The 23,000-nt window shown below is 43.8% G+C and overlaps 1 protein-coding gene across 1 annotated transcript in view; it reads left to right on the forward strand.

Annotated features, from left to right (window-relative positions):
• Nucleotides 1-23,000, forward strand: part of LOC103731891 (maestro heat-like repeat-containing protein family member 7) — a 69,448-nt gene that overhangs the window by 12,442 nt on the left and 34,006 nt on the right. The window contains exons 7-10 of the mRNA XM_017797430.1: nt 6,684-6,791; nt 7,229-7,364; nt 8,088-8,176; nt 9,646-9,795. Of these exons, the coding sequence (XP_017652919.1) occupies nt 6,684-6,791; nt 7,229-7,364; nt 8,088-8,176; nt 9,646-9,795 (483 nt within the window). The remainder of the gene's footprint in view (nt 1-6,683; nt 6,792-7,228; nt 7,365-8,087; nt 8,177-9,645; nt 9,796-23,000) is intronic.

Raw genomic sequence — 23,000 nt, forward strand, 5'->3', positions numbered from 1 at the left:
GTCTTTTTGAGACAGGGTCTCCCTGTAGCCCCAGCTGTACTGGAACTCACTATGTCGACCAGGCTGGCCTTGAACTCACAGAGTGCTGGGATTAAAGGCGTGCACCACCTCTCCCGGCTTCTCTGTGATTTTCACATGTGAATTTCTTTTGCAGTTTTTGATTCTTGTGTGAGACTCAAGGCTTCAAGTTTAGGTCTGCTTCTTTTTGTAAATTTTATGTGTCTTTGTGGTTTACTTTTGGGGCATGAAAAGCTGATTCATCTAAGCTTCCAGTTCTCTCTTTTGATTTTATATTGGAGTGGCCAGATTGCTTTTGTCTTCAGGAGTTCCCACAGAGGCCCAAGTCAGATGAAGATGCTCTCCGGCTTTTCCCTAAAGTCTGGATCCCTCCAGGAAAGATTTTGGCCTCAGGAATTTAGGGGTTGGACTGGTCTGGGAGCAGGGCCCAGGAAAGATGCTGGTGTAGGGCAGCTGGTGGCCGTGCCACCCAGAGATGGAAAAGGAGATGGGGGTGGGAAGAGGCCCCAAGGGCTCTTGGGGCTGCACTGAGAAACTGGGTTGGTCTGGATGCAAAGGATCAGGAAGAGGAAAGGTCAGCGCCGGCATCCAGGAAAGAGGCTGGTGGGTTGTACAGCCCAGGGAAGCAGAGGGAGGTGAGGGCGTGACCAGGCCCAGAGGGCTCCTGGGGACCCCAGAAGGAACTGGCTTGGTCTGGATCCAAAGGATCAGGAAGCAGTGGTGGTTCCCCCTTGCCTGGGGCACCCAGAAAAGGAATAGGACAGGTCCCAGGCTAGGAGGAGAGATAGGCGGGGGAGATGGGAGGGTGAATGAGGCTGGGGGCATTAAGGCACAGGTGGTGTGATCGACTTAACCCTGGAGAGAGGCCTGAGAGTCATGCAGGCCCAGGGAAGCAGAGGGAGGTGAGGGCGGGGCCAGGCCCAGAGGGCTCCTGGGGACCCCAGAAGGAACTGGGTTGGTCTGGATGCAAAGGATCAGGGAAGCAGGGGTGGTTCCCTCGGGGGGGCCGCGAAAAAGAGAGAGGAGGGCGCGACGAGGGGAGAGAGAGGGGGGGGGGGGAGGGGAGGGGGGGGGGGGGGAGTGGGGGAGGATTCGACTTATTCCGGAGAGAGGCCAGCCAGTTTTGCAATGGTAGTATCTCTTTGTGGCTTTAAACTTGAATTTCCTAATGACTGAGTTCCTAATGACTTGATTTGCCTTGATGGACTATGTCTTCAAACCTAGAGAATCTTTTCAAATCTTTTCCTTGCTTATTTTGTTGCTGAGTTTTGAGTATTCTTTATATATTCTGGATATACATTTTTGTCATATATATGATTTGCAGCTATTTTTTCCCATTTTTTTGTGACTTGCCCCTTTATTCTCTTAACTATCCTTTGAAGAATAACAGATATTCACTTTGATAAAGTTCAAATCACCAATATTTTTTTGTTCTTCAATGAGTTTATTAAGTAAATGGCAAGCAAAGCAAGCAAAAGAATAGATAATGAGTAGCAAATAGAGGGTGCAGACAGATAGCAAAACATCATCAAGTTCGATGCTCATAACATCCAGCAGAGATGACTGGAGCAGCCCAGTTCAGGGAGCCAACAATAGGTAACTTCATCAAACTGGATGCTTACAAACTGGGCTGGGCTTGTTCTCTACAAGCCCAGAGACTAGTTGTGAGACTCTGTATTAACTGTTGTCCACTTCAAAAAGAAGCTTCTCTGATGATGGTTGAGAACTGCATAAATTCATTGGTATAAAGATAAGTGTTTAACAACATGGGTGCACTTACACACATGTAGGCAGTACACTTGCACATAAAATAAAAATAAAAAAATAAAATATTAAAAAAGATAAGTGTTTAAAAGGCAGTTTGATACTACAATCATTTGGCAAAACAATAGTAGCATGTTCTCTCCTAGGGTCTATGACCTCTCAACTCATGGGTTCATGACTAGGTTTATAGTACCAGGGTTTGGGGAGGAATAAATTACACTAAAGAGCTTGAAAAAAGCCACATGGAAGCCAGTTGTTTTAGAAGCTTCCTTAAAATCTTGTGTGTGTGTGTGTGTGTGTGTGTGTGTGTCTGTCTGTCTGTCTGTCTGTCTGTCTGTGTCTGTGTGTCTGTGCATCTGTATATTTTACATGGAGCTACCCTCTATGAAAGGATAATGTCGCTTGAAGATGCCATATGCTATCAAACAAAAAGCCCAGTGCCAGGTGTGGGTTAACATGTGTATTAGTTACTTTTCTGTTGCTGTGATAAAACACCATGACCAAGGCAACTTATAGAGGAAAGAGTTTATTTGGGCTTATGGTTACAGAAGGGTAAGAGTCCACCATGGTGGGAGGTATGGCAGCAAGTTGCAAGCATGGTGGCAGGAAGCAGAGAGAGTTTATTGGAAGTAGGGAAAAACTATGAACTCTCAAAGCTGCCCCCCACAAAGTGACATGCTTCCTCCAGCAAGGCCACATCTCCTAAAGGTTCCATAACTTTCCCCAAACAGCACTACCAACTAAGAACCAAGTGTTCGAATAGTTGAACCTATGGGGGCCATGTCTCATTCAAACATCCACATTCCACTCCTTGGCCCCCACAAGCTCATGGCCATCACATAACGCAAAATGTATTTATTTCAACTTTAAAAGTTCCCACAATCTTTCACAGATTGAACACTGTTCAAAAGTCCAGTTTCTTTTGAAATTTAACACAATCTTTTAGCTGTAATCTTTAAAAAAATCAAAAGACAAATTACATATGTCTAACATATAATAACATGGAATACACATTTCTAATCCAAAAGGGAGGAATGGGGGCATAGTGAGGAAATATCAGACCAAAGCAAGCCTAAAAACTAGCAGAACAAAGACCAAATCCTGTAGACCCATGTCTTATGTCAGGAGCTTTAGTTTCAAAGGGCTTAGATGGCGCTGCCCCTGCTGCCTACAACATGCATCACTCTCTTGGGCTGGTTCCAGTCCCTGTATGCAGCTCTCCTTGGCAGATGTCTCACAGCTCTGGCATCTCTAACATCTTAGGGTTTCTATTGTAGCCCAAGCTTTACACAATGACTTCCTAGGGCTTCCTGCCCTCCCAGAGCCTTCATGCAGGGACTCCCCTTCCACACATTGTCTGGTCGCAGTCTCTGAAACTATGGAGGAATAATCTAGGACCCCTTGACTCTTGCATCTTTCATGCCTCCAAAGCCAGTACTATGTGAATGATACTGCCAAGTTTGACTGCCATCTTGGGGTAGATTCTTACCTCCTTGAATTTGCAGCAGCTATACTATGTTGTTGTTTTCCAGGAGCGGAAAACTCCTTAGGCCTTTTCCTTCCACAAGTTGGAAGCTTAACTGAGTAGGGTCTTGGCCCAAGGGCACTCTTCCTGTTGTTCCAGTGCAGAGCAACCCTCTCCTTAATGATACTAATCTCCTTAAAAATTACAGCCTCTTTTCCAGCACATACCTTGGCTTCAACATTAAGCTTACTAGTATCTTTTCTCTCCGAACTATACATTTTGTATTTCTTTCTGCCACACTTGCTTTTTTTCGTTGTAGACCTGCATAAAAATATCAGCAATAATCATGCCACAGATTCAACAATAAGCTGTCTTAAAATTTCCTCTACCAAGAAAATTAGTCCATTGCTTTTTAATTTAGCCTCAGGCAAGTTCTTAGGACAGGGGCAAAAGGCAGCCAGATTCTTTCCCAAAACGCCATATGAATGGCCTGTAACCCAGTTGCTGTTTTAAATCCTTGCCTCCATGTCCCTCTGAAACATCTTGAGCTGGGCCTTTATAATCCACATTACTCTCAGCAACACTGTCTTCCAGGCTCTGACTAGAATGACCTGCTAAGCTCTGCTTATGGCATTCAACCACTTTTTTAGTCCAAAGTTCCGAAGTCTTCCCCACTCTGCATACCAACTGTGGTATTAGTTACTTTTCTGTTGCTGTGGTAAAATACCAGGACCAAGGCAGCTTACAGAAGGAAGAGTTTATTAGGGCTTATAATTCCAGAGGGATTAAGAATTCATCATGGAGGGGAGGGATGGAAGCAAACAACGGGAGCTGACAACTAAGAGATCACATCTTTAACCACAAACATGAAGCAGAAAGAGCACACTGGAAGTAGGGTGAGGCTATGAACTCTTAACGCCTGCCTGCAGCAGCCTATATATCCTAAAGATTCCATGACCTCCCAAACTGTGCAATCAACTGAGTACCAAGTGTTCAGCACTTGAGCCTGTAGGAGACATTTCTCATTCAAACCACCACACTTTCCTTCTCGTTGTTTTTCAGGGGGTCCCATGGACCCCCCCCCCCCGGCTCCAAACAATAAAGGCTACTACCATTGCTCTTGGTTACCCACCAGAACTTGAAGGTGAGATTCTATTGCTGAAGACATCACATATTTAAGTCACGGAACATGAAGAAATAAAACTGGTACTGACCTGGACACTTCCTCCCTACTGGTTCACTTTCATAGTGCTGGAAGGTGTTATATAGGCTGCTGGGGTTGTGTCATAGATGGCTTTGATTGTCAACTTGACACATCTGGGAAAAGAAAACCTAAACTGTGGAATTTCCTCCATTGAATTGGCCTGTGGAAATATCAATGAGGATTTTCTTGATTGTTGAGCAATAGGGGAAGGCCCAGCCCACTGTGAGTGGTACGATCCCTAGGCAGGTAGCCCTGGGCTATATAAGAAAGCAGGCTGAACACAGGCCATAGAAAGCAAGTCAGTAAACAGTGTTCCTCTGTGATTTGTGCTTTAGTTCTGGCCTTTAGGGTCTTACCCTGAGTTCCTGCCCAACTTCCCTCAAGGATGGCCTGTCATTTAGAAGGGTAAGAAGCAATAAGCTCTTTCCTCTCCAAGTTATTTTTGGTCAGAGTGTTTTATCACAATAGTAACTAGGACAGAGAGAAAAGTAATTAGCAATCTTACCTAGCTGTGAACCCTGCAAGCAACAATAACAACTGGTTCAGAAAGATATGCCCATTAATACAATGGTGGTATGGGTGTCTTGGGGGTAATCAACAGCTTTCTGATTGATTGGAGTTATTAAGGCTCAATCCACAGGCAGGAACTCCAATCAATTAATGTTTTTAATGATTATAGGTTTTTTGGTCTTTTTTTGAGTGTATATGTGTCTTTTTTTGGTGGTATTGGGGATTGAACCCAAGGCCTTGTATATGCTTGGTAAACCCTATTGGTTACTTTTCTGTTGTTGTGATAAAACATCTTGACAAAGGCAAACGATAGAAGGAAGAGTTTATTTAATTTATGCTTCAGAGGATTAGAGTCCATAATGGTGCGGGATGCATTGCAACAGAGGTCGCTGGAGTAGAAAGCCAAGCAATCACATCTTCAAACAGGCATAGGAAGCAGGGAGCTCCTGGAAATCTGGCAAGACTTAAGAATTCTTAAAGCCTGGCCCCAGTGACATGCTTCCTCCAGCAAGGCCTTACCTCCTAAAGCCTCCTCAAATAGCACCACCAACTTGGGTGGTGTCTAAATACTTGGAGCATATGGGGGACATTCTTATTCAAACTATCACACCCTCTATTACTGAGCTGCATTCTCTCTCCTTTTTGTCCTTTTTTGGGGGCAGGGGTGGGGGGCACTGGGTCTTACTAAATTGCTCAGGCTGGCCTTGAACTGATCCTGTAACCCAGTCAGACCTTGACCTTTTTATTCCTCTACTTTAACTTCCTGAGTAGCTGGGATTATAGGCCGGAGTCACCAGGCTGACTTGTCTTATCTAAGAAATTTTTGCCTTACTTAAGGTTTCATGTATTTTCTCTTGATAATTTTAGACTTTTGTTGCTTGAGACAGGGTCTCACGCTGCAGCCCAGCCTAGCCTCAAACTCACAACAGTCCTTCTGAGTGCTAAGGTTACAGTTGTGAGTTACCAGGCCCAGCTTAATTCTAGATCTTAAGTGTACATCTGTGACAAGTCTGACTTTTTACATTGGATATCAGGTATGGGTGGTGGTTCGTTTCCCTCTCTTTCCCCTCTCCACCAGTGCTAGGGATTGAACCCAGGTCCACAGGAATGCTAGGCAAATGCTCTATCACTGAGTCACACTCCCAACGAACGCATCCTTTTCTTTTCTCTACCCCCTTTTTCCACATAAATGACCTTGACAGGGAGAAAGGTTTCTATGTTCAGCTGTGATCCCAGAAGACACTTTCCAAAAGTATGCACCAAGCAGGACACAGACCCCTCCTATCTCCTGGAATCAACCTAGAACAGCAATAAAAATAGCATCTCACGGAACTCCTGGGAAGGTGGAGTGAGTTCTTGTCCATAGAGTCCTTACTAGCGGCACTATTCTTACCAATCGCACTGGCTCTGAATCTCACTGCTTCTCCTAGCCTAGCGGTTGGGAATTTGTATAGATAGGCTGTCAGAAGGATGCCATCTCCCACTTCCTCTTACTCCTCCTTGCCCTTGTTCTACATCAGTGTTGTCTTCCTATGGGAAGAGACTCAGTGACAGGCAAAGTGCAAAGGAACTTGCTTTGCCAAGTTCATGGGGTTCCTACACTCTGGAGCCCGCTGCACTGCCCTCCTGTCGGTCTTTTTGGTTGTCAGGGTTGTAGAAGCCAGACAAGCCAGACATGCGGCTCCATGGCAGTGTTGGCCTGTCTCTCTCCTCCCTGTACAGATCATCTTACCATGGTTAACGTCGTCAGACAAGACACATGAGCAGACCCGAGTCTTGGGCACTATTACCCGGTTGCTAAGATTCATTTGCACCTTCTCTGAACTGTTGGTGAGTACTTGGGGAATAGTGCTCTCTGCACAGGAGCACTGACTGAGCCCAGGCTCTTGGGAAGACTGGTGGTCAGAGGGCCTCCCACTCTTTTGCATCAGTGCTTTTCTGTTCCTGAGAGACAAGAGACTTGATTGTTCTTCGGTTTGCTCTGAACCTAGAGATCTCAATTAGTCGGGTGCCTTGAAGCCTTGTTGGCCTACACAGCTGGCTAGAGACCCAGCTGCCCACTGGCTAATGTGTTTAGGGCTCTGGCTGCCCCTTTCTTTGTAACCTGGTTAGAGAGGCTTTTCTTGTCCAGGATAGTGTAGAGTTGGGGAGGGCAGGGATACGCATAGGCAATGATGGAAGAACATGGAAAAGAGGGTTGAGGGTCTCACTGGGGAGAAGCTCTTTTCAGGATGTTGGACAGCTAACCATTTTTCACTTCCTGTCAGCACATGACATCGTTTTCCATAAACGGGAAACTAATGGGCATCTTGGGCCTCTTCTGTATGAACGCCAATCAAGAGATCAGTGCAGGGGCATCGGAGGCTCTATATTACTTGTTCACGATGCTTGTACTTCAGAGAAGTAAGTGAGCTGAGCCTGGGTGACTACTTACTGTTGGACCCACTGAATCAGAGGATGTCTGCATTGTTTCAGACATTGTCCAAAAGGCTGGTCCCTTTTCTGGGGTTACCCAAGAGGGAACATGATATGCCATGATGTAGGGAGAACAGCTGATCAACAATGAGTAGATCTGAAACTTAATCTGCATGAGTGCCAACCCCATATCTGATACCATGTCCTTTTCAATGATGTTCTTGGGGGTGATGGGGAAGCTAAGCTTGTACCCCAGGAGGGTCTGTTTGGGTCTTTAATATTTCCCAGTTGTCCATCCTAAGTGTAACACTGGGGAAGTAAGCATCCTTTCTCGGGGAACAAATCTGGGGATCCTTGATCTAGCTCCTCTGTCCCAGAAAATCACAATCATAGATGTGACATTGGAATTTGCAAACACCCCTAAGTGAGTTTCAGAGAGCCTGGCTTCTTGTGATTCAGTAGGGGATTCATGTTGCTAAGCACATAGGGATGGATCAGTAGAGATTCTGTCATGTTATAGGGGCCCAGCTTGAGTCCCCAGCCACGTCTTCTCTCTACCTTTTTCTTGGGTGCTAGGGAACTCCTTCCCGTTCTTTTGGGTTACTGCTATTTCATCCATTTATCACTATTGCTCTGAGGATTGGAGGGGAGATGGGAACTTGGGTTTCTCTCCCTCTTACTAGCCCCTTGCTTTCTGTTTTTGGATTGGAGGTATGAGACCAAAGACACAGAGCATCCTGAAGGACTTACAGAAGCATTTCCATGGAAATTGGCTGGCCAACATGCAGAATCTCACATTGGTAATCCACTGTCCATTATGCACAGGATCCACAGAGGTGGAGGGTTAGCAGAGGAGAAAGAGGGCTGGGGGATAGATTGAAGAGGGGACCCTGAAGTGGGGCCACAGAAGAGTAATCTCCATAGACTGGGGCATCATAGACTGGGGCAAAGTCCAAGGTCTTGGGGATAGCAGGCTGGAGGTATAAGGTGATTCTCTTAGCCACACTTGAGCTGTGTGAAATTTGAGGTCACCAGGTGAGTTTTAGGGAAAAGTATGGTCAACATTATTCTCTGCCTGTACAGTGTGCTAGTGTGCCTTTGATTGTGCTTTAGCTCTAACTTCATTCAGTAAGGGCATATGGGTTGTCTTAGCTCTAGTGTTCCCAGGCTAGACAGCCAACCCTGATTACTTCAGCCAGAAATCCAGGGGTCATTTTGTTCCTTCCTTCCCTTCCCTTTCCACATACAATTCAGCACTACACCTGTCTTCTCTGCCTCCTAAGCAGCTCTTGAATTTGTCCACCCTGATGTAGCCCTACTTCAGCCCCTGACTGAGTCTGCTATAACGTCTTTCTTGCCTGGGTCACTACAGTTGTCCCGTTTTCAGCCATGTCTCTGTCACTTCATACCTATGTGCATCCAGAAAGATATTTCTAAAGTACAGACCTCATTGTAGTATTCTTCCCAGACTGTAAGATGCCCCCGACCATTGTCCTTATTCTGCAGTTTGAACTTCCACAGTTGGCCTGCAAGGACATTTGTGCTTTATCTGTCCTGCCTCATCCTGTCTCAACTTCCTCTTCTCCCTACCCAGGTCTCTGGTGCAGGACACTACAGTCCCATTGAGCTCCTCTCAGCATGAGCTCCTCTCCCAGCCTTTGTACATCCTGCCCATTCCTAGAACTTGCTCCCCATTTTCCCTCAGTCTGGACTCCAGGACGCCTCCTCTAGTCTGTCAGGCTGATTTCAGCACCCTGCCACAGGCTTTGTTAGCATTTCTCACATCTCACTAGCTTTCCTCCTTCATTGTTCCAACTGATGGTAAGTTCCTAGAGGGCAAAGGCATAAAGGCATCTTGTTATCAGCCCTCCCCAGATCCCAATAAGAGAGCCATATACATAGTTGTCACCAATAATGTTTGAATGCAACAAACTTCACATGGCAGTGCAGATTCATACATGAGGCACTGAGGTTTTATGGAACAGCGGGTCTCTTTGCTTTGGAAAGCTGTAAACTTACTAGGCACAGAACTCCTTGCCAATTGACTCCCCAGATTGCATTCTGAGCTCAGAATTGAAATGCTTCTGTCACTGTCCTCTGTGTCACAGTGTCTGGGTTATTGATCATTGCTGGGGCTTCATACACACATACTTCCCAGGGTCTGCCTCCCCAGGGGATCCTGCTTGATGGGTTTCTCTGGAGGCCAGAGGCTTTGGGGCAGTCTTTAAATGGGACACTGGCAAAGTGGAGAGCTCTTCTCTTCTTTCAGTTCTTCAGGAAATACCTGACCCCTCCAGAGAGGGCTGATGTGCTCATGGTGGCCTTAGAGGCCACGGTCAGTACCAGCATGTATGAAGTCTTTGCAGCCTCCAAGATGTTAAAGATGATCATGAAGTACACTCTTGTAGAAATTGCAAAGGTAGGCTTTCTGGAGGATTCAATGCTTCAAAGTCTTTCTGTTTTGTTTTGGGGTCTTGTTCTGTTTTATTTCCTACAGGCTTCAGTTTAAGGAATCCCAGTCCTTTAACCCAAGGAGAAGCAGCTAAATGGTGAGTAGTTTGAAGTAGACCAAAAGACATTTCTGTGGGAAAGAATGAGGTGTTGACCACCAGGACCTCACCTCTACCAGGTAGGCAGAAATTGAGTCAAAGCTATAGCACAAGAGTACTGTGGGCTAACAGGACCAAGTGACACCTTTGTCATCCCTCCTTCTTCCAGACAGTGGGCAGGGATTAGATATGTGGCTCTATCTTCATTCAGGTAAGAGAATGTCTGATCGAGGAGAAGGGTAGATATAGGTGCAGATTATACATATATCTATAACTTTTGCATTGCTGTGACCAAAGTACCTGACACAGACAACTGGAGGAAAGGTTTATTTTTGTTCACTGTTTCAGAGGTGTTCGGTTTATTGCAACAGGGAAGGAATGACAAGGAATCTTAGGACATGGTGGCAGGAGTGTGTGGAGGAGGCTATTCACATGGCAGCAGACTAGGAAGCAGAGAGGGTGCTGGAAATGGGGCCAGGGTATTGCTTCCAAAGACCCCACTTCTAGTGACCTACTTTCACTAGTTAGGCCCCACCTCACAAAAGTTCCACAGCCTCCCAAAATAGTGCTGCCAACTGATGAGCAAGTGTTTAAAGCCTGAGACAGTGAGAGTGTGGTGTCGCACATTTTCTGGGGAGACATGAACAAATAAATGTCTATTCACCCCAGATAGGAACATGGCAACAGACTAAAGTAATGATACCACCAAAGTCTAACTTGGTAAACCAATGAGTTTGCTGCAGTTATTTACAGGAATGTGGGTGAGAGTTACAGGAGCAGGGAAGACTCAGAGGCAGCTGTATTACTGAAAGCCCATCTCAGTATAAGGGACAACTCACAAAAGCTAGAACCTTCAGCAGTCTCCACTGTTTTATGTATAAGCTTAGGGAGAACTGGTCTTGGGAATCTGGGAAGTTTCAGGGACTTCCTGAGACTTCTGAGTTGTTTACTTCCTAAGTCTTAAAGAGCCTCCTTTCAGAACTTTCTGAATTTTAAGGAGCTTACCTCTAGGATGGAATGTTTCAATTAGGAGGAAATTGCTATACAATAGAGGATGTTTCAAATTCAAACCATTCTAGTTTTCTTCTTGTGTCTACGATAAACATGCTGACCAATATGGTGGCGCAGGAATCTCTGGGCACCAGCTGCTGGGTGTGGCGCCGGTCTCCTGCGTGCACCTGGGGTGCGGCGGGTCCCGCACCGCGTCGCTGTGGGTCTCTGCTACCGGGGCTGGCCCGGTCGGTTTCCGTCCCAATTTCCACCGTGCACTCCCTCGAGATACGAAATCCACCGGCCGCTGGATCAAGTGGGGATGTGTGAGGACGGCAAAAGCTGGATTTCCGTGAGTCGATGACAGAAGGATAGTGCCCCCTGGGGAGACTGGATCATAGGCAGTAAGACACAGGACTCAGCTCAGTCAGTGGTACAGCCCCTTTATTCAGTGACTCAGCTCGGCTCCAAGTCTTAGTGATCCAGCTCCGATTATTGAGGGGAAACCAGGATATTTTATACTATGGGGGTGGTAGTAAAAACCTTAGCTGATAGGTACTCCTGAAATGCTTCATTTACATAGGGCGGTGGGCTTCTATCAGGCTATCAGACAATGCCTGATTAAAACCTGGTAGCTCCTGTGCCAGAGGGAATGAATTTGTGGCGAGCACTTAAAGAGAAGGGTCAGGGAGGATGCCAGGAAGGCACTCTGCTATGAAAGGAGTCTGCAGCACATGGTTTTCCGAGCTCATGAGCTATCCGGATGTGAAGAGACTTCTACTTGCATAACAGAGGACCCCAACATCTCCCCCTCTTTGATTAAAATATGAAAAAGTGTCATCGCCAGCCCTAAGAAGCAACTCATTTCATCTCGGGAAAATCCAAAGTTTGATAACTGACCATGACCTGTTTCCTGTGGTGATTTTAGCAAATGGCAGTAACAATCAGCAAAGAAATCTTAAGGAGCAGTGAGCAAGCACAATACATAGTATCATCAGAGAGCAATAAGGGATAGGAGCCATGCAAAACAAGCCAATAGATTACAAAGTTTTGAGGGTGTTAACATTGGTTTCAACAACATCTGATTCATATACAAAGAAACAGTATCTTTCCCAATATCATATAGTCCCATGTTTAACAGCTATCAAGTCCAATGTTCTTTTATTGTGAAGCATAACTTCTGGCAAGAAAGTTCATCTGCTGCTGGAGAAACTCCTGGCTACCAGTTACGAATGTCACTGCTCGGTTCAGCTTGTCTTCAGCCAAGGGCGGAGTCGATACAGCGTGTTGTCATGGCAACATCTCCAGCATCCAGTGCAGGTTCGGTCTCCTGTCAGTAGGGGGAAGAAGATCTTTCTCTGCTGACAGCTCCTGGGATGTAATTGTTGTTATACAAAGGTGGATAAAGAGAAATTAAGACAGTTTTGGGCTTTTCCTCGCTCTATAGGAACAGACTGGGGAGGCTTGCTGCTGAAAATGTAACTGAATAGATAGTTAGCTGTTTGAATCCACTTAGATGAAAGTCAGTGATGTCTTTTTCTGCTGGCAGCTCCTGGGTAGAGAAGGGTGGTAGCTGGTACTGCTGACAGCAAAGATCTATTGCTGGATGCACACAAAAGCTATAAGACATTGGGGTAGATGGTGAAGGGAAGAAAGTTAAGCTTGCTCTAGGACACAGCTGATTTTATTTGGTCCTCTATCTTTCCTGTAAAATAACATTATAAGTTAACACATGCTTGGTTGCAGATGTAAGCTGTTAAGAGGCACAAAGGTTAGCTGTGGGGTACCTAGAAAATACACCTGAGTAGAATTCTGCCATTGCTCCAATGCTCCAGCGATTGTCCCATGAATCTGATTCTTTCTCTGAAAATTAAAATCTCTAGAACATGGTATTAGGGAGATTGGGGGCTGTCTGAAGAGTTGGTGCTAAGCAGGGTAAAGACAGCCACGAGAATGTCAGAGAAGGAAGCTACAGGGGTCATCTGTGGCATGCAGTCTCCCTAGGTCATGGATCTCTCTCCACGTGATCCGGGGTGGCCTTGGACGTCGTCTCTGTCTCTTTCTTTTCTTTGTTTTTGTCAGGGTCATGCGAGCCATTTTCCTCGTGGGTGGGGAGGTGTCTGACATTTCTAGCTGGAATGCAAATAGGCTTTGGTTGGTCCTGTGGGAAAACACAAGTAAATCCTCTCCCTGTTGTTAACAATGGATCTGTTCCTTTCCAGAGTCCATCAAAGGGGTCCTTCCATCTGACCATGATGGGAGGTACTGGGTGTGTTTGAGCCCAGTGTCGGGTGATGGGAGGAGCATCTGTCCCTCTATATACATTAAGTACATTAAGGGTAAACAGTTGGGGTCTTAGCTGCTGATTATGAGTGTCATTTCTTTTAGCCTGCATTAGACACTCATCTCTAAATAAGGCCTCCCATTGTAAAAATAATGGACTGGGGAGGGTAGACCTACAGATATACCTCCAGTCCTGGGGGGTAAGCAAATTAGTATTAAATGTTTGTAGTATAGATTTTGTCCATGGAGCATGAATTCCATCCTCACGGACAGCCTGGCGCAATTCTTTAAGTTCCACTGCTGGGAGTGGGTACCAGGCTAGTGTGTGTTGCCTTGTTATTTGTAACTTAAGAGGAAAAGCCTCTACCGGTGGGATTTGGGGGTCCTGAGACCATTGAGGCTGGCAACTTCCACTATTTCTAAGATTACACAGTTGCTCTGTGGCTGTAGGGCGTGGCTGGAATGGCACCACAGGTGGTGGTGGAGCCACAAGTTGTGGCGGTAGCCGAGGTGAAGGGGAATTTATCTGAGGATCTTTGGGAGCTTTTGAAGTCTGGGTGTTAATATCTGGGCTTGTTAAATCAGCAAGAGGGGGGTAAGAGTTAATTTTGTTGATGGGTGGGTTTTGTCTGACTTGGTCAAATTTTATTTTTTGGGCTGTTGAATCTGCTACTGGGCAGTCTGCAGGGTTTTTTTTATCACTTAAAACCTCTCCTTTATTATTTTCTGGTGTTTGTAAGCTTTCCTCAATCTTAGGTGGGTTTTTTAAGCATTGCTGGATGGCTGCCATTATCGGGAAAAAGGAAAGAGGGAAATTATGCCTTTCTTGAATTTCTTTTTTACGAGCCAGATGCGCAAGAAAGTTCCAGACCTCTGGATCAGATATGTCTGCTGATAGGATCCAGGGTGCGAATTGATACACCTCATTCCAAAATTTTAAGCTTTCCTTTTGGGAGATCTTAAGCCCTCTTGATTTAAGTGAGGCTCTAAGGGAACGAATTTGGAGTTTTTTCTGGCGTGATGTTGAATTTCCCATTATAAAAGGAAGCGTTTTGCAGCAGTCTGGCACTAAGGGGTTGGAGCGCCCTGACAAGATACAAGCCTCTAGACGGCAGAAAAAAAAGTGACGGTTTTAAATCTTTTGTTCTGGCCAGGAGCCACCTTGAATTTTCAAGTGCTCCACAGGGCTAGTTAATTTAAATTCTCACTTAACTGGTTTTAGATGTGGTTTGAATGTCTCGGGGCAGGATGACAAAACTGAGCAGAGAAGTTTACTTTAGAAGGAGAAAAGAGAAAAGAGAAAAGAGAAAGCCAAGCCCCACGAGTGGGGAGGCTTTGTGGCACAGCCGCCTTTTTTTGTCTCCTGATGGGAGATGAAGGAAAGAAAAGATTTTTGCTGCTCTCCTGGTGGGAGAGGTACTCACGAATCCTGCATTTCAGTGGGCACCAGCTGCTAGCTGGCATGAGGTTCAGAGGCTCTCACGTTGGGCGCCAGATATGGGGGCATAGGAATCTCGGGGCGCCAGCTGATGGGCGTGGCACCGGTCTCCTGCATGCACCTGGGGTGCAGCGGGTCCCGCACCGCATCGCTGTGGGTCTCTGCTACCGGGGCTGGCCTGGTCGGGTTCTGTCCCAATTTCCACCGTGCACTCCCTCGAGATACGAAATCCACCGGCCGCTGGATCACGTGGGGATGTGTGAGGACGGCAAAAGCTGGATTTCTGTGAGTCGATGATGGAAGGATAGTGCCCCCCTGGGGAGACTGGATCGTAGGCAGTAAGACACAGGACTCAGCTCAGTCAGTGGTACAGCCCCTTTATTCAGTGACTCAGCTCGGCTCCAAACCTTAGTGATCCAGCTCCGGTTATTGAGGGAAAACCAGGATACTTTATACTGTGGGGGTAGTGATAAAAGCCTTAGCTGATAGGTACTTTTAGGATGCCTCATTTACATGTGGTGGTGGGCTCCTGCCAGGCTGCCAGACATTGTCTGAAAATCACACAGGAAAACCTGGCAGTTTCAGAGCCGGTGGCCATGTTTCTGTGAGGCCATGTTTATGGTAGGGCATCTGTGGCGGTCACTTCACAGATGAGTCAGGAAGATGCTGGGAAGGCACCCTGCTGATAAAAGGAGTCTCTGTATTTGAATCCAAGCCCGTGAGCTTTCCGGACATGGAGAAACTGCTACTTTACACAGCAGGAGTCCCCAACAACCAAAAACAATTTCCTGGGGGAAAAGGGTTATGAGTCTTACACGTCCAGATCACAATCTATCACTGAAGGAAGTTAGGGCAAGAACTCAAACTGGAACTTAAGCAGAAACCATGGAGGGAGGTTGCTTACTTGCTCACTCACTGGCTCACTCAGGTAGCTTTCTTATACAGCCTGGGCTCACCTGCTCAGAGATGGTTCTGTCCACAGTGGATTGGGCTCTCTCGTGTCAATGGCCCACAAGCCAGACATGGCCACAAGCCAGTCTGAGAAAATTCTTCAATTGAGGTTCCCTCTTCCCAGGTGACTCTAGGTTGTTGTGTCAAGTTGAAAATAAAACTAACTGAGTACAGGTATAAACAGCTGTCCCTTGATCAGGATCTGTCCCAATAAACTCATTGAAAATATTGGAAGTTGAAAATGCACATAGTCCATTGAGCATCCTAGATTAGTAGTACAGTGTCAGCTGTCTCCTCTTGTGGGCTGGTGGCTAATGCAGCTGCAACTCAATTGTTCCCACACAAGAGGATGCTGTATCACACACCCAGAGAAGATGAAAGATCAAAATTCAAAGTGTTCTTTATACTGAATCTACATTGCTTTTGTGCCATCATAAAGCTGAAATACCAGAAGTGGGGGGCTAGCTGTGTTTGTTTGTACATATAAAAATTTATGAGACACAGACATTAATAGGAGTGAAATACAGAGATTCCTTTGTCAGAGGTGGGACTGGTTCTCAGAAAGGAGAGTTTCACTTTATCTGTTTTTGTTATTAAACCATCTAAAAATATTTTATAAACTAATAGAGCCATTGTCATTTGAATGGCTCTATCCACCCCTCTACCTTGCTCACAACATCTCCTTAGTGGGTCCTGTCAGCATTCCTGGGTCTAACTCTTTGCAGTTCTCTGGCCTGGGCAGCCATCTGATCACATGCCTCAAAGCAGACTACTGATGGGCCCTCTGGGGCCAGCTACTCAACCTCCTGCCTGAGGCTCAGATTCCCTTCTAGAGAGCCCAATGGCAGCCAGGCTCTGCTCAAGCAATATTGAGAGGTTCATTACTTGAAACTGTAGCTCTTTACTTGTGAACTACTTACTTAAAAAATTATTAATGAATTTTTAATAGACAAAAAACATAAATACTTATAGTGCATTAATACATTGTGGAATCACTAAATCGAGCTCATTAACATATTTATTAGCCTCAGATACTTTGTTTAGATTTTATTATTCTTAAATTATTTTTATTTTTAAATATATATTTTAATTTAATTGGATTTTTGTGTATTTCATACAGAACATCTCAAACAGTCTTGATCATCTTTATACCCCCGTCCCCACTGGGACCCTCTCATAGCTCCCCACCCAACTGGAGCCCTGTTAAGGCCAACTGTGTTGTCAGTGTCCCCAGCTGTTCCTCAGTTCAAGTCTGTCCACTGAGTCTAGTCAGCCTATCTAGAGTCCCTTGTTTCAGGAAGATAAGCTGTTCTTCATCTAGTAGCAATCACTCGCCAACATTCCTTCAGATAAGATTGGGGTCTGCTGTTCATTTTTCCAGTTCTGTGCTGGGTTACTGTCTGCCTGAATTTGCATGGTACTTGTGTGTGCTGACACCATTGTCATAGAATCATATGAGCAGGTTCCCAGGAGCTTGTAGACTGTGTTTCCATATGGTCATGTACCTCCTTCCTGGCTCTTACAATCTTTCTTCCCCCTCTTCTGTGATGGTCCCTGAGCCTTGGGTGGGTGAAGTTTAATAAAGGGGTCCTGTTGAAGGACCATTGCTCAGCAGACTCTTGATCTCTCCACTTTGGCCATTTATGACCTTTTATGTTTCTGGCCCTCCGCTGTATGAGGGAGCTTCATTATTGAGAACTGAGAGATTCATTAGTGTCCTCTTCTTTATCCCTGTTCTATGTTCCATAAGCCTTAGGTGTAGAGGTTGCATTGGAGATGTGTCCCTTAGGCCTGGGCAATTCATAGACAATGTCCATATATGACCAGTTGTGGTACTCGGTAATAGTCTGACCGGTACAAAATGAGCTTCTTTGATGAGTGGTGACTGGGTTACTTCTCTGTAAATATTAGGATACATATTTTGCACATAGTAAGAAATCACATTAGTCTAGTGATGTGACAGTCTTGGGTTTTCTCTAAGATCTGTGACCACTCCAGCCATGTATTAGGTTATGTTTATAGTACCACACTTGAGTTTCCTCCCTTTGTGTGGGCATTAAGTCAAATTAGGTAGCTGTTGATTGCACCCAAGATAAAAGTGCCACTACTGCATCAATGACGTCTGCTGTGCTGGCCATTGATGTGGTTATTTGGTCTTGAAACTGGTGCTGGGTCATCCATTGATGTTTTCCCTTGGCACATCCATAGCGTTCTCCAAAGCTATGAGAGCTCGCCTTCAGGGGAAGTGGTTGTAGGTCAGTTGCAGCTCTATTGCTCCAAATCCTGTGTCTGAAGTGGGTTCTGTCTTTGGCAGTAGGGTCTTACCTTCTAGTTCTTCTGGGAGGCCATCAAGGGCTGTGGCAATAGCCTGAGTAATTTTGGGAGTCTCTTGGACCACCCTGGCCAACAACTCAAGGAAGGTATCTCCTGTCTGGCACTGTTTCTTGTCATGTAGCCTTTAGCTATACACATGGACTCATGTAGAGATAATGTATGTATAATTTGTCAGTAGGTTGTTGGACCAATATGGTTCCCTCTGTTTTTTTTTTAAGACTAGCTAGGCATTATTTATCTCTCTCACTGTCTAACTCTTCCGCCATGGCTTCCTCAATTACAATGTTCCCATTTTCCGCATTTCTCCCTTGATAATGCCCATTTTCTATGGTCCTACCTCTCTTGAGCTCCTTCTTTCTGTTTATCTCCAAGGTTCCTTGTATAACCATCCCTCCCACCTCCCATTTAAATAAACTTTATCTATTTCTCACTTAGTAACACCTGTTTCCTACTGTTCTTCTCTCAGGTTCTTTCTTTCCCTTTACCTCCCTGGTTCCTTTTCATTATTCTGGTTCCTGTAGTTATGTCTGGATCCATTCTCACTCATAAGGATTTCATGCTAGGATCCACATATGAGGGAAAGCGTATGTCATTTGTTTTTCTGAGTCTGTGTTACTTCACTTTAGTATAACAGTGTCTAGTTCCATCCACTTACTTGCAAATTTCATGATTTCATCTTTCTTTCCACTGAGTAGAACTCCACTGTGTAAATGTACCACATTTTCATTATCCACTCGTGAGTTGAGGGTCACTTAGGTTGCTTCCATCTCTTAGCTATTGTGGAAAGAGCAGCAACAAACATGGATGTTTGTTGCAATAGGATGAGTCCTTTGGGTATATGTCAAGGACTGGTATAACTGAGTCAAATGTTAGGTTCATTTTTAGTTTTTTAAGGGTTCACACTGCTTTCCATAGGGGTTGCACAAGTTTGCAATCCCACCAGAAATGGATGAGCATTTGCCTTTCCCCACATCCTCTCCAACATTTGGTATTATTTGTTCACTTGATCTTAGCCAGTCTGACTGGGCTAAGGTACAATCTTAATTTTAATTTGCATTTCCCCAATTACTAACAATGTTGAACACCTTTTAAGGTGCTTCTTAGCCATCTTTATTTCTTCTTTTGAGAACTCTCAGATCCTTAGCCCACTTTTTAATTGGGTTACTTACTTTCTTGACTCTTTGTTTGCTGAGTTCTTTTTATATTCTGGATGTTAAACCTCTGTCAGATGTGTTACTGGTGAAGATTTTTCTCCCATTCTGTGGGTTTTCTCTTCACTTTCTTGGTTACTTCTTTTGATGTACAGAACCTTTTTAGTTTAATGAGGTCCCATTCGTTGATTCTTGACCTTATTTCCTGAGCAGTTGAGTCTGGTTTAGAAAATCTTTTCCTATACCTGTATCTTGTAGGTTATTGCCAAAGTTTTCTTCTAACAGTTTCAGAGTTTCAGGCTTCACATTGAGGTCTTTGATCCATTTGGAATTGACTTTTGTGCAGTGTGAAAGATAGGGGTCTAGTTTCATTCTTCTCCAGGTGGAGATCCAGGTTTGCCAGCACCATTTGCTGAACATGCTGTCTTTCCTCCAGTGAATATTCTTGGCCCCTTTGTCAAATATGAGGTGGCTGAAATTGCATGTTCTCATATTTGGGTCTTCGATTTTGTTCCTTTGATCTATGGGTCTATTTTTGTACCAGTACCATGCTGTTTTTATGACTATAGCTCTGTAATACAGCTTAAAATCTGGTATAGTAATCCCCCCAGGCATTGCTCTTAGTGCTCAGGGTTGCTTTGGTTATCCGAGGTCTTTTGTGCTTCCATATGACTCTTAGGATGGTTTTTTCCAATTCTGTGGAAAAAGGTCATGGGGATTTTCATTGGCATTGCACTGAATTTATAAATGGATTTTGGTAGGATGGTCATTTTCACAATATTAATTCTTCCAATCCGTGCGCATGGGAGGTCCTTCCATCTTCTGATGTCTTCCTCAATCTCTTTCTTTAAAAATTTAAAATTTTCATTGTAGAGGGCTTTAATGTCTTTAGTCAGGTTTATTCCGAGATATTTTTTGCAGCTATTGTGAAAGGGAAGGGGAGTGTTTCCATGTGCTCTTTCTCGTATTGCTTGTCATTGGTATATAGAAAGGCTACTGACCTGTAGATTAATTTTGTAACCTGCCACTTTGTTAAGAGTACTAATCATTTCTAGGAGTTTTCTGGTGGAATTTTTGGTGTCTCTTAGATATAATATCATATCATCTACAAAACAGGATAATTTGACCTCTTCTTTTCCAATTATTATGCCTTTAATTTCCTTTTCTTGTCTTATTGCTCTTGCAAGAATTTCAAGCACTACATTAAAAAGGAGTGGAGATAGTGGACAGGCTTGTCTGGTTCCTGATTTTAATGGGAATGCTTCTACTTTTTCTCTATTTAGGATGATGTTAGCTGTGGGTTTGCTGTATATAGCTTTAATTATGTTGAAGTATGTTCCCTCCAGTCCAATTCCCTCTAGGACTTTGAACATAAACGCATGTTGAATTTTGTCAAAGGCCTTCTCTGCATCTATTGAGATGACCATGTGGATCTTGTCTTTAAGTCCATTTATGTGATTTATGATGTTTATTGACTTATGTATATTGAACCATCCCTGCATCTCTGAAATAAAGCCTACTTGATCATGGTGGATGATCTTTTGGATGTGTGTCTGTATGCTGTTTGTTGAGAATTTTTGTGTCCAAGTTCATTAAGGATATGGGTCTATAGTTTTCTTCTTTGGTTGTATCTTTGCCTGGTTTTGATCTTAGAGTAATGCTGACTTCATAGAAGGAATTTAGACGTTCTCCCTCTGTTTCTATCTTTTTAAATAAATTAAGTAGTGTTGGATATAGATCTTCTTTAAATGACTGGTAGAATTCTGCTGTAAATCCATCTGGGCCTTGGGTGTTTTTAGTCAGGAGATTTTGTACTACTCTTTCAATTTCCTTATGTGTTAATGGTATGTGTTAATGGGTCTGTTTAAGCTGTTGATCTCATCTTGATTGGTTTTGGTGATTCCTATGATTTTAGATAGACATCCATTTCTTTTAGGTTTTCAAATTTAGTAGGGTATAGGTTTTCAAAGTATTCCCTTATAATGAATGTTCTGTATCTTTTTTGGTGTCTGTTGTGAGGTTTCCCCTTTCATCTATGATTTTGTTAATTTGGAGGTGTTCTTTCTTTCTTTTGGTTAACTGGGCTAAGGGTCTGTCAATCTTGTTTATCTTTTCAAAGAGCCAGCTCTTGGATTTGTTGACTCTTTGTATAGTTTTCTTTGTTTCTATTTCATTAGTTTCTTTTATGATTTTTGTTATTTCTTCTTGTCTGCTGGGTTTGGGTTTCATTTGTTGTTGCTTTTCAAGTGTCTTGAGTTGCAATGTTAAGTCATTTATTTGTATTCATTCTGATTTTTTAATGTAGGCACTCAGAGCTATAAACATCCCTCCATGGCCTGCTTTTAAAGTGTCCCAGCGGTTTTGTTGTGTTGTATTGTCATTTTTATTGAATTCCAGGAATTCTTTTATTTCTTTCTTAATTTCTCTGTTGAACCACTCATTATTCAGGAGTGTGTTGTTTAATCTCCATGAGTTTGTGTAGTTACAAAGGTTTCTTCCAGTGTTGATTTTAAGCTTTATTGCATTGTGGTCTGATAGAACGCATGGAATTGTTTCAATTTCTTTTTGTATATGTTGAGGCTTGTTTTGTGCCCCTGTATGTGGTCGATTTTGGAGAAAGTTCCTTGGGGCGCTGAATAGAAAGTATATTCTTTGGTGCTTGGGTGGAATCTTCAGTAAATGTCTGTTAGGTCCATTTGATATATGATATTGTTTATTCAGATGTCTGTCTGTTAACTTGGGTGGAATATTAGGTAGCTGTCTGATAGATCCATTTGATGTATGGTATTGTTTAATTCAGATGTCTCTCTGTTTATTCTTTGTCCTGTTTACCTGTCTAATGGAGACAATGGGGTATTGAAGTCCCCTACTATTAATGAGTTGGGATTAGTTTGGGTCTTAAAGATCTATAGTACTGTTTTTATGAAGTAGGGTACACCAGAGTTTGGCGCACATATGTTCATGATTATAATATTTTCTTGGTCAATTGTCCCTTTGATCAGAATGAAGTGTCCCTCTTTATCTCTTCTGATTAGTTTTAGTTTGAAGTCTATTTTGTCAGATATTAGAATTGCAACTCCTGCTTTTGTTCTTAGTACCATTTGCTTGGAATATTTTTTTCCATCCTTTCACCTTAAGGTAGTGCCTGTCCTTGAAAGTGAGATAGGTTTCTTGTAGACAACAAAAAGATGGAATTTTTTTTTTACTTAATCCATTCAACTAGTCTTTTGACTGAAGAGTTCAGTCCATTGCGATTTAAAGTTATTAATGAAAGATGTGTCATTTGATTTCATTTTGATTTCTGTTTGCATTCTTATTCTAACTGCATTTCCACAGTGCGACGGACCAGCCCAGACCGGGGCAGTTCAGTCCGACGGGAACAGGGTCGTCGAGAGGGTGGACAAGGATTCAGCGAGTGACAAACAGACACAAAGGAGCTTGATGAAAGTCTGAGTGTAATTTTTGCAGTTGCAAGGTTTGAGATATATACAGCAAAGATTACAAAGACCGCAGAACAGTCATGCTAGGATTTACAATTCCAGAGGTGAAAGTAAAACAGTTTGCCAACACATTTCCTTATCTTATCAACCTGATACTAGACAGTAAATTCCTGCTTTACTGTGGTTTTTACTGCCAGCCTTTCTCACACACTTAGGATTCTGCTCGGCTTTGTAGTTCCAGGTCAGAATGACCTTAACCCACCAAGCACTTTCAACACCAGCTGTGCCTGATATTACTTTTTTTTCTATTTGATAATATTCCTTGCTTATTTGTAGTGGGCCATAGGGCTTCTAAGTTATTTTTAACTCTATAAGTCCCAAAAAGGCTATTTCATGCTAGGGATCCGTGAAACCATACTTTTCTCTTATCCTACCAATTTTTAAATACTTTCTATATTTGCTCTTTAATGCTCTCTTATTGATTGTTT

This window comes from Nannospalax galili, unplaced genomic scaffold, assembly GCF_000622305.1.
Source record: "Nannospalax galili isolate Female #2095 unplaced genomic scaffold, S.galili_v1.0 scaffold113, whole genome shotgun sequence".
NCBI lineage: Eukaryota > Metazoa > Chordata > Mammalia > Rodentia > Spalacidae > Nannospalax > Nannospalax galili.